Below are 11150 nucleotides of genomic sequence, written 5' to 3'. Positions count from 1 at the left end.
CCAGGGAGCAGCAAGGAGGAGGCAGGGGCTGGACCAGGACAAGAGGCAGGCGGAGGGGCGGTGGGCAGAGGGGAAGCTCAAGGAGAAGACCGGGAGAGGGACATGCAGGATGCTGTGGTCAGAGACATGGTGGTCAAGGATACCTGGTGACCCAGCTTAGTGGAGGGTGGGGCAGGGCCTTCCAGGGATCTCCGAGCAGCCAGACCCACCACTGGCCCATCCCTTGACCGTTCATCTGTGCACAAGCAGTCAGAGTCTATCCTCTGTGCCGGCACCGCGCCCTCCCCCGGCCAGCCCAGGGACGACCCCACACCCAGCCCCGCACCTCTCTGATGGCTGCCATGCGCACGGTCTCATAGTAGTGCAGGGGAGCATTGGGTGTGCTCATGTCGTAGCCGAAGCCTGCAACTGCCACCTCATCACAGCCGTGTAGTGCCATGGTCACTGCCACACTGCCGAGGGTCGGGATGTTCTGGAAAGAGAGGGAAGGTGGGCAGAGGGAGGCTGAGACCCTCAGAGAAGCTCCCCTGAGCTGAGCTCCGCTCGTGAGGACTGCCCTCTGTTCCCACTCTGCCCCCCGTCCTTCCTTGCCAAGGCACCACTGGCCCAGGTCCCCTCCTCCCTCTCCCAGGGTCCAGCTGTCTCACCCCGCGGCCCATGAGACCGTTGTTGAAAGGCAATCCGATGAGGGTGAAGGCGGCTTCCTGGATGAAATATGGGTTGAGGATACGAATCTCGGGGGGTTCCTTGGGCACCCGCGTGGCCACAGATTTCCAGAAGCCATCCGATGCACTCTGTCGACACAGCACAAGTGGGCGTGAGCAGGCACACAGCTCAAGACGGGCCCGGGGGAGTGCAGGGGACCCACAGTGTGTCCAGGCAGGTGAGAAACCAGGTGGGGGGCAAGAGGCGTGCACAGGGAGTCTGCGGCATGAAGAGTAAACAGCTGGAGTGCGGAGGACTTGGTGTGTGCTGGGAACACAGGATGTGGGGCAGAGACAAGTACATGGCGGGGCCAGTGTGGACGGAGGAGACCACGTGAGCTGCAGGGAGGGCACGGGGCATGGGGCACGGGGCTGTGCTGCTCCGGCCTGGGGGGCTCTCAGGCCAAGAGGAAGAGCCAGCGGCCCAGCAGTACTCCTCCCCTTTGCCACTACGGAGGGGCCCAGGAGGAGCCTGCCCTCTCTCTCCTATCTGCTCTGCTGGGCTCGCCTCCTTTCCCTTCCGCTGAATTTCCTTGCTCTCTCAGTCAACTGTTCTAAAGTGAACCTGAAAAATAAAGACAGAACGTGAGCTAGTACAGCACAGCAGAACAACACTCCAACCCCCGTTCTGCCACCGATGGAGCTGGGTCACTTTGGGCAAGTGACAAGCTTCCTGAGCTTCAGTTTCTTTATCTGCCAAATGGGATGATTCTTCCCTCAGGGATCGCAGTACCAGACTGGAAGGGTGGCGGCTCTGGACCCTGACACCCTGGGGTCCACTCCGGGGCCACACATTCCTCTCCTTCTTCCTCTCTCTCTCCCTCTAGTTCCCAGCCCTGCCTTTCTGTTAGTATACAAGTCCTCCCTGGTCTAGTCCCTCGAGTAGATTGCTTCAGCCATTCTCACGTGATCGCCTTCAACTCCCTGCCTTTTGCCGTTCTATTGTCCTAGCCCAGGGGAACCATGAACTTGGATCAACCCACCATCCATCTTTCTTGCCCTTGTAACCAGGCTCCCGAGTCCTGCTAGAGAAGGTCACAAACCAAGCCTGCAGGCTGGAGGCATGTCCCCTAGACTATGTAAGCAACCTTCTGTTGTTGGACATCTCAGCTATTTCTGGTCCCCCTAGATCTGCTCCTCCCCTGTGCTCCCCAAGCTCTGTTGTCCATCCAATCATCCAAATCAGAAACCTGGGAATCGATTTTATACATCCGTCTTCATCTCTCCAGCCTGTTCTGTCCTATTGGTCATCTGGTTCTTTTGACTCTATTTTCTATAGGATCCCACAGATCCATCCTTTCCTCCATGCCCACTGCTACCACCTAAAGTCCAGGTCTCATCGTCTTTCAAATGCATTATCATAATGAGGCCATTTAGAGTGTCTGTTTTATTGACTACTAACCCTCCAGAGCCCAGTAGGACGAGGACGTAAACAGTACATAGTAATTGTCGAGTAACATTCATTTCCTCAACAAACCTGTAATGAGTGCCCAGAATGGGCCATCTTTGCCTCCCAAACCACTTTCCACTCTCTGTTAGAATGATCTTTCTGTATACAAACTGGATCACATCACCACTGCCCCACCAGAGATCTGAGTTTTTGAGCCAGTAACCCCGCCTGCTGTTCCAGTTTCCATTTCTGCTCATCTGAAGTCCCCACCTGCTGACTCACACCTTCACGCTTCCGCTGCTGCTGCTGCTTCTGTCCATAATGGCCTCCCCACCTCCATTCACCTGATCCACCTCACTTGTTTCTTAAGACTCACATCTCCTCCCTCCTCGTGCCTTTTCTGAACGCCTTCATCTCAAGGTAGAAACGGTCTCTCGCCTTTGGGAGGTGAAAAAACATGGAGTTAAGATCTGCTGCGGTTTGAACGTTTGTGCCCCCCTCCTCACTCATTTGCCTAATGCCTAAGGTGATGGTTAGGAGGGGGGCTTCTGGGAGGTGGTTAGGTCAAGGGTAGAGGCCTCAAGAATGGGATCAGTGCCCTTACAAAAGCGGTCCAAGAGAGATCTCCTGCTCCTTATGAGGACACCACGATCTATGAACCAGGAACCATCTCTGAATCAGGAAGCCCTGACCAAACACCAAGTCTGCCAGCACCATGATCCTGGACTTCCAGCCTCCTGAACTGTGAGAAACAAATGTCTGTTGTTTATAAGCCACCCAGTTTGTGGTATTTTGTTATAGCAACACGAGCTGACTAAGACAGAAGAACCTTGGGCCTGGATCCAAACTCGGCTCTGGTCCCTCAACTGTGTGGAGGCCTGGGGCAAGAAACTTACCATTTCTTTATGGATAAACTAGGGATTCTAAGGGTATTTATTTCATGTTGCGTGAATTCAATGAGATAATTCAGGCTGAGTGCCCAGCTCACAGTTGCTTCTCAGCTGCTCTCAACACCAACATCGGCCCCAGGGCAGGGGCTCACGATCTGGTTCACTTCTGTGGCCCAGCAGCGACCTCAAGTGTGACAGGGGACGTGAACTCCATCTCCGCTCCTCCACTGCCCTCCGTACCTCTTCAGGCTCGTCCCCTGTGGCCTTCAATGGACTGTCTGCTCCAGCCACCCCCTCCCGTGTCTCCCCACCTCTGTGGCAATGCCACTATCTTGGGCAAATGCTATCTGTCCTCCAAGTGTCAGCTCAACGGATCAGCCCTGGAGGCAAACTTCTCTGGGTCTCAGCCCTAGACAGGTGAGAGAGCAGACCCCAGACCGACTTCCTCTTGTTTCTACCTCTGTGTCCAGAAGTATATGTGTGTAAGCGGGTAAAGGTCAGGATGAGACCCAGCAAGAAAGGGGAAGCTGGAGAAATGGCCAAGTTCTTGTGCAAAACCGGGGAGAAGCCCCTCCATGTACCGAAGGAATGGTGGGTACTAGCCTGTGCTGAGCCAAGCACAGCCCCCTTCCCTTCCCCAGAGCCAGGCAGGCCCCAGCATCGTCCCCCACCCCCACAGCCCCGGGTTCCTGCCCACACCTGCCCACACACACCCAAAGAGGAGGAAGCCCAGGGGCTGCTCAGGAGGGGTGGGGAGGGCAGGGACGGCACAGCTGGGGGCGTGGAGGCTGCAGGCCAGTGTTCACAGATATTATTTACGTCTCTGCAACTTTCACCCACTTCACGGGTGCGTGACCCAAGATGAAGCGATGTGCTCAGAGTCACGTAAGTGGCTGGGGCGAGGTGAAAACCCGAGCGTCGTGATGCCAGGATGAGTGTTTCTCCTGCCACGCCATTCCTTAGCATCACTGCTGCGCCCACCTCAGGAGGGACAGGTTCTAGAGTCAGGATCAACAGGGCCCCTCTTTGACCCACCGCGCTGGGAGCTCTGAGGGGAGTCAGGGGTCACTGCGGTTGGTGTCACGCATTCCATCTCACAGAGGGGACTGAGACGAGGGGAGGCGCCCGGAGGCACACAGCTGGGGAGAATCTGAGTTGGATTCAGCTCAAGAGCCTGGGTCTTTCTGTGACACGAGATTCCCTCTTGGAGACATCTCTTGGCTTTTCCCATGTGCTAAAGGGTTCCGTACGGAACCACTGTGTGAAACGGCAGGTAATCAACTTAGGATCTCAAGCCCCGTTTGAGACTCTGACAAGAGCTCCAGGGTGAAGAGGGAAGGGAGGCTTCCGTGTCTCTTCCCTCCTTTACTGGTTTCCAGGAGGAGCAACGACTGCTGGGACTGCTTGAGGACATGCGTGTCACATCTGTTGTACACAACTTAGACTGCACAACAATTAGAGTCACCTCTAGTGGCAGGAGATGCAAAGTCACAGACACGCCTGCAGCTCCTCGGGATGTGGGCGGGGGTGGGTGGAGGCAGGAACAAGCCCTGCGCTTGGGTCTCAAGTCGAAGAGAGCCTGCCTCAGGGCGCTGGGACCCGGCACCGCGGCTTTATTTTCCCCACCTGTCCATCCCGGTGCAGCGCCTCCTCAGGAACTCCAGGAAAATGGGAAACAACCAAGACCAGGGTCTGGCTGGGGCATCGCCACCGCGCCCCCCAGGCAGACACACACCGAGGAAACACAGCTACAGCCCATCTCCTCAAATAGGAGCTGCGCTTCCCTCCTCAGAGCAGCCATACACAGGCAAACACACAACACGCCGCACACCACTGCCGAAGGGCACGCGGTCCCTGAAGGCGAGGGGGTTTGATGACTTGAGACTGAGAAGCTCTGTGTGGGGTGGGAAGAGAGGAGAGCCCTGAAGACGCCAAGAGCGAAGGGGTCAGTGGAGCAGAGGAGCCCGCCGAGACTGAGAACCAAGGGTAAGAGCGACGACGGGGCAGGGAGAGTGTGACGCCCTGGGGGACCTCGGGCCCTGGAGCTGGGAAAACCCATGTCCACATCCAGACTCCACATGTGTGCGGCCAGGGTGTGTCAGGGGATCTCTGCAGGTCTCCAGGCCCTCGTGGATAATGGGGATGTCAAGAGCACGTCCTTGACAGTCATGAAGATGAAGTGAGGCACTGTGCGTTTTATAGCGTCTGGCACCACGTCTGGCACGTGACAAGCACTCAATAAATCTTGTCTGTTATGGTTCTGAGTGAGTGTCACGGAAGCCGAGAGTGAGGCAGAGGGTGTGGCTGGCAATGTTAGAGGCCACAGACGGGCCAGTTCATGGACACACAATCAAATGGGGACCAGCTTCTCCCTTGGGTTCCTTGCAGGAGGGCACTGGGTGCTGGAGGCCTTCCTACCACTGGGTAACCCTGCCAGGCCTGCCGCCAGAACACAGCCCTGTTCCAGAAGGCCTGTCCAAATGGCCCGAGGCTTCTCACATCTCATTTCCCTGACCCACAGGACACAACACAGAGGCCTATAAAGCTGGCCTATGACGCTGGCCTGGAATGGTCAAAGCTCTCTTGTGAGGCCACCTGTGAGCCAAATGCTGGGTTGAATCCTTCCTTCAGGAATGTCCCTGCCTTATTCAAAGTCTGGACCCGGCTCATGTGTGTGGAGCTGCCAGTCTCCTGTTGATGCAACTTGCTCTGCTCTTGTCAGAGCAGCCAGGAGCAACGAGGGAGAGCATCTGGAAAGAAGTTCTGGTCTAGCTGGGCTCCGCCCTGTTTGCCGGGGCCCCTGCACACTGCTTCTCCTGCAGCCTCTTCCTTCTTCCTGCTCCTCTGCTGGGAGGTAAGCAGTCTGCCTGCCAAGATGAGAGGTCTTGGATGGAGGGCCTGACTATGGGCTGGCTTTCTGCAGCCAGGAGCAGGGCAGGTGTGTTCACTCCCACCTCTGGCTGCCACTCCCTGAGGACAGGTCACCAGCTCACTGGGGTCACTCCAGAGAGCCACCAGGCCTCCCTGCCTCCATCATCCCTGCCTTCAGTTCCACACAAATCTGATATTGACCCTCTAGGGGCTAAAATCTACAGAGGGTTTCTACTGCCCCACTGAGGCAGCTTGTCAGGATAATTAAGAACACAGGTCTGTTTGTTTTTTCCTTACTTAGGAGTTTATAACCCAAGACTATGTACAAATATCTCAATACACAGTATGATTATTATGATATGCACGCTTAGTCTCTCAGTTGTGTCCAACTCTTTGAGACCCTTTGGACTGTAGCCCACCAGGCTCCTCTGTCCACAGAATTCTCCAGGCAAGAATACAGGAGTGGGTTGCTATTTCCTGTTCCAAGGGCTGACCCAGGGATCTGACTCGTGTCCTGCAGCTCCTGCACTGCAGGCAGATTGTTTACCACTGAACCATTGGGGCTTCCACCCGTTATGACGTGAGAATGAGCCAAAAAGAGGTTTAAAACATTTGCCATACATATATATATATATACACACACACACACACATACAAGACATATCCCCCAGATATTCACATGCATACAACTAAAGATGGGAGGAAGAGCAAGGAATACTATGGAAACTACAAGTAAAATGAAGTAGAGCTTGAAAGAGGGCTATTCACAGGTGTACAAACTCTTTCAGAACTAACAATTAACCTGGATCAACCAATCAACAAATATACAAGTCTCTGTTATGTATAAATCATTTGATTTTTTGTACAAATATATTCTATAATATTTCAGGTGACAACTCTCAAAATATTGATTACCATCCTACAAAAAGAGACCTTTAAGAACATCTGGTGTGGTCCCCTCCTGTAGAAACCAAGGGCCTGAGAGGTTTGTTTTCTGACCCGATCCATTTCCCCTGAGGGTTCCAGCCTCCACCATTCCTCCCCAACAACTCAGACTTGAATCCTCACTCGCCCTTGACCTCTCACTCCCCGCAACCAAGCAGCACTGGGTCTGTGGCTCCTGCACAGATCCACCCACAACTGCCTCCTTCCTTCCCTCGTCAGTCCACTCTGCCTGCAAAATGCCCTAATAGTTCGGCAGGTCTGTTTTTGAACCCTAACCACTAACACTGTATTCCCTCGGAAAGTTCTTTACCCCTTCAAATTCTCATTACCATCATCTCCAGGATATGGGAATAAGACTCGGTCCTCCTCCACCATGTTTCCGTGCCCTGACAATGAAAAGTCACACACATAATACGCTTGGCACAAAGGCAGCTTGTTAGCTTCTGCTATTATTAGTCCGCGGGATGAAGTCCCAGCTCCTTGATGTGACTTTGGCTTACAAGACCTTTCACCGTCTGGTCCCCTCTCTACGCAGGTCACCCCCAGCCACTGCCACCACATCCACGAAGGCTTATGCCTAAGATTTGTGGGGCCAGGGACAAAATTACAAATGGATGTCCACCCACCACATCTAAATTTTAGATTCTGAATATGTTACTAGTCAAGGTACCAAGCTGCTAAATAAAATATATTCTATCCTCCCTTGAAAAATGACCTAGAAGGCCAGGTTTGAGTTGAGAATTCTGACTCCTGGAGACTGGTGCTGGCCCAGCATGCAGGGAGAGCCTGGCCCCACCTGCTCTCCCCTTCCCTTCTCACCCCAGGCCCATCTCACACCACGGGAAGTACTGTGCACACGTGTGGGGACTGCCCAGTCTGCACACCCAAGTTCTACTCACAGCCTCTGCAAACATCCCTCCTTGGACTTAGGAGTCTGCACAGGGAGATGTGTTCTACCCTCAAGAGCACAGAAGTGGACTTGGCACTGCTATGGTAAGAAATTCTGGGGTCTCCAGTACCTGGGGAGGATGGGTCTGGGATGGGCATTTCCCTCCGGCCCTCAAGAGAGGCTCCGCAAGGCAAGGACTGACCTTCTCAGAAGGTGATGCCACCTGCAGCGAGCACAGTGTGCCAGGGGTCTCGTGGCTCCTTACAGCAGTGTAACCGGAGCCACACCAGGAAGCTTTCACTATCCCCATTGTGCAGAAGAGGAAAATGAAACTCAGAAGTGTGGGCGGAGGCAGAGGAAGAGACTAGCTTCTGTTCCTCGTGCGGAATCCAGTGCTGTTTCAGTGACCCCCCACACCAAAGGAGTGAGGGCAGGAGCAGCTGTGCAGGCTGGTCTAGGTACCCGCAGCCTCTGCAGGGTCTCGGGCTACTCCTTTACCCTCCATCTGCTAGTTGAACCATATTTTTCATAATAAACTCCTTAGGTTATATTTGGGTTTGGCCATTATCAATAACACTATAATAAAAACCTTTGTAGGCAGATTTTTCCTTCCCTTGGGTGACGGCTCCTGGTGCCAAGTTTAACTCCTTTCCAAAAAGCTTGTCCCCATTTGCACTCTGACTAGTAGCCTTTGAGAGCACCTGTCACTGCACTCTTGCCAGAATTATGTATTATAATTCAAACACATTCTCTGAAGATGTGATAGGTGATAAGTGGCATCCTGTTGCTTTTACATGAATTTTCTGACTACCAGGAAGGTTAAACTGATTGCTGCTGTTCACTAGTTATATCTCCTTCCATGGATCAGTTCCGTCTCCTGCCCCTTAACTGCTGAGGTCCTAATGGTTTTCTTGTCTACTTTCATGATGATAACCATTTGTCATATTTCGTAAATAAACTTTTCAAAGTTTTGTGGTATCCAGTGTTTTTTGGTGGGTGTTGTTTAAATTTAAATGCTCGTGTATTATCAAATATGATTTTCCCTAGCACTTCTGTCCTTCGAAAATTCTCTTCCCTCTAGAGGTATGATTTCTATTTTATTTTCTTCAAAATCTCCTTTGGTTGTATTTTTATATTTTACTTTTTAGTACATTTGGAATTTATTTTGATGCATGCTATGAGGAGAGGGTCAGAAACCTTTTTGAAGGCTATATTTGGAAAAAGCAATGAACAAAAAGAGGAGCCGGCTTGGGGCTGGCTGTGTGATGCCAACAGACAACTGAACGGGGCAGAGGCCAGGGACTGTTTTCTTTTTTTTTTATCAAGGAGAATGATCTTGGAACTGCAGAAAGAAGATCAAACATGGGTAAGAGGAGAGAGATGCCCAGAAGAGGCGAGAGGAGAACGCAAGGGTCTGAATTTAAAAGAATGTTCTCTGGGGCCACGGCAGAGGGAGGCAGCCCCACCAAGTCAGAAGGTGGTTACAAGGGTTGGAATCCTGCCTCTGCCACACGTTCCTGCCTCCCTCTGGGTCTCAGTTTCCACATTGATTTATTTGTTTATGCACACCAGCTCCGTCTCAAACACCGCTGGAGGTGATGGGCTTAGAGAGATAAATAGGACAGTCCTTGCTCCCCAGGAGCTTATACAAGTTGACAGATAAGAAAGCCCTTACGTATAATAGGGTGTTGTGGGGGCTCAGAAGAGGAGCGACTATCACCTCGGGAAGACGTGGAGGTGTGAAACTGGGCATACACTTCAGTATGGCCAAAGGAATGTTTGGAGCAAGAAGCAGTGGCCAGGACAAGAAAGGGGTTGGAAGGCCCAGATCATGGAGGGTTATGCTATGGGTTAATTTTGGGGGGCCACACTGCATGGCATGCAGGATCTTAGTTCCCCAGCCAGGGACTGAACCCTCACCCGCTGCAGTGGAAGTGTGGAGTCTTAACCACCAGACTACCAGGGAAGTTCCTGAGGCTTTCATTTTTGAGGTGAGAAAATGATAAAAAAAAAAACAAAAAAACGCTTTACAAATTTATAAATGTGAGAGGAAGATCCATTAGAGAGGTAAGAAAGAAAATCCACGAAAAAGGACAGTTCCTGGGAAGGTAGGGGGAGATGCATCCAGAGAGGACAGTCAGAGCTGGGTCTGTGTTCGCCTCTACCCCTTAACTAGATGTGTGATCTCATCCTCACCGTGCCTCCTAAACCCCGAGATGGGGATCATAATAGTACCCATTTAACGGGTCACAGTGAGAACCGAATGAAGGAGTTCAAAGAAAGCTGGCAAATGGAAGAGTTCAGTGATGGCCATGATGAGGATGACGGAAGGAGGAGGAGGAGAGAAACGATAACAATGATTGTAAGATGAGTAACCAAGAGGCCACGGATGACGGGGATGGCGAGGAGCAGAGCAGGTGATGACTGAGCCCCAACCCTGAGCATCTCTCCTGGGGGCGGAGGAGCAAGGGGCAGGGTGCGGGATGGGGCAAGTGCAGGGACTCTTCCTGGTATAAGAGGAGATAACGGATTGCAAGAAAGAGCTGTGTCCACTGGAGATGGCTTCAGAGGAAACGGTTCCCAGCAGAGCTTGTCTAGAGCTCCAGAAAGGAGACCGTGGCGGTGAGGACCGCAGAGCTGGCTCAGCAGAGGACTCACTGAGCAGTAGGAGGCCACGGTGTCTACCTGCCTCACCATGCTTTTCAGGGGCCCTGCACTGAGTCTCCCCAGAGGCAAGGTGGTGTCCACACTGAGCTCCTGCTAGGCAGAGCCTGGCCAGAGGCTCTGTGTTCCTCTCAGGCCTGGAATAGGGCACCGGTGGAGGTGCAGATGGTTTAGGTTTGGGTGCCTGGTCCAATAAGGCCTCACACATGCGGGGACCTGGGGGCCATTTGCCTTGTGGATTCCTGGATTGCCAGCCCACCCTGAGGCCTTTCACTAGGAGTCCCATGTCTCTCCCTCTTCTAGGCCTGGCCTCTGTTTTTAGATCATTTCCTAGGTCAGGCCCTACAATCTAGACAGAGAGTCCACTCCCTGGTGCAACTGGGCTCTTTCAATAGTACCACCACCAGTAATAATAAATATCCATAATTGCCACAGACAGAACATAATTGTTACACATTATGCCAGGTGCTTCTGTATTTCATCTTGTTTAACTTTTAAGCCCAGCCTGAAGGATGGGTAGTTTTACTCTCATTTTATAGATGAGAGGAGTCTCAGGGCCTTAAGTGAATTGCCTAAGGGAACCCAGCTCACAAGTGACAGTCTCAATTTAAACCCAAGTCTGTATGACTTCAAGGCCTAAACTGCTTTCTCCTCTTCAACCACACTGTCTCTCAAATTCAGGGTCCAGTCCCCCTGTGCATGAATGTGTGACCCTGGCTGGCCTCTCCGATCCCTCCTTCCTCCCCCAAGGACTAAACAATAGTTGGAAGGTCAGGCCTGTGTCAAGGCTGTCCAGG

The 11150-nt window shown here is 52.6% G+C and overlaps 1 protein-coding gene across 3 annotated transcripts in view; it reads right to left on the bottom strand.

Annotated features, from left to right (window-relative positions):
• ST3GAL3 (ST3 beta-galactoside alpha-2,3-sialyltransferase 3) overlaps positions 1–11150 on the bottom strand; it is a 215402-nt gene that overhangs the window by 6739 nt on the left and 197513 nt on the right. For all 3 annotated transcript variants that reach the window (XM_088835219.1, XM_088835220.1, XM_088835221.1), the window contains 2 exons: positions 648–794; positions 326–472 (listed from right to left, as the gene is read on the bottom strand). In XM_088835219.1, the coding sequence (XP_088691345.1) occupies positions 326–472; positions 648–794 (294 nt within the window). The remainder of the gene's footprint in view (positions 1–325; positions 473–647; positions 795–11150) is intronic.

Source organism: Moschus berezovskii, chromosome 4 (genome assembly GCF_049115385.1).
Source record: "Moschus berezovskii isolate FMDL1 chromosome 4, NW_MosBer_1.0, whole genome shotgun sequence".
In the NCBI taxonomy this organism is placed as follows: Eukaryota; Metazoa; Chordata; class Mammalia; order Artiodactyla; family Moschidae; genus Moschus; species Moschus berezovskii.
This window is presented reverse-complemented; position numbering and strand designations above follow the sequence as displayed.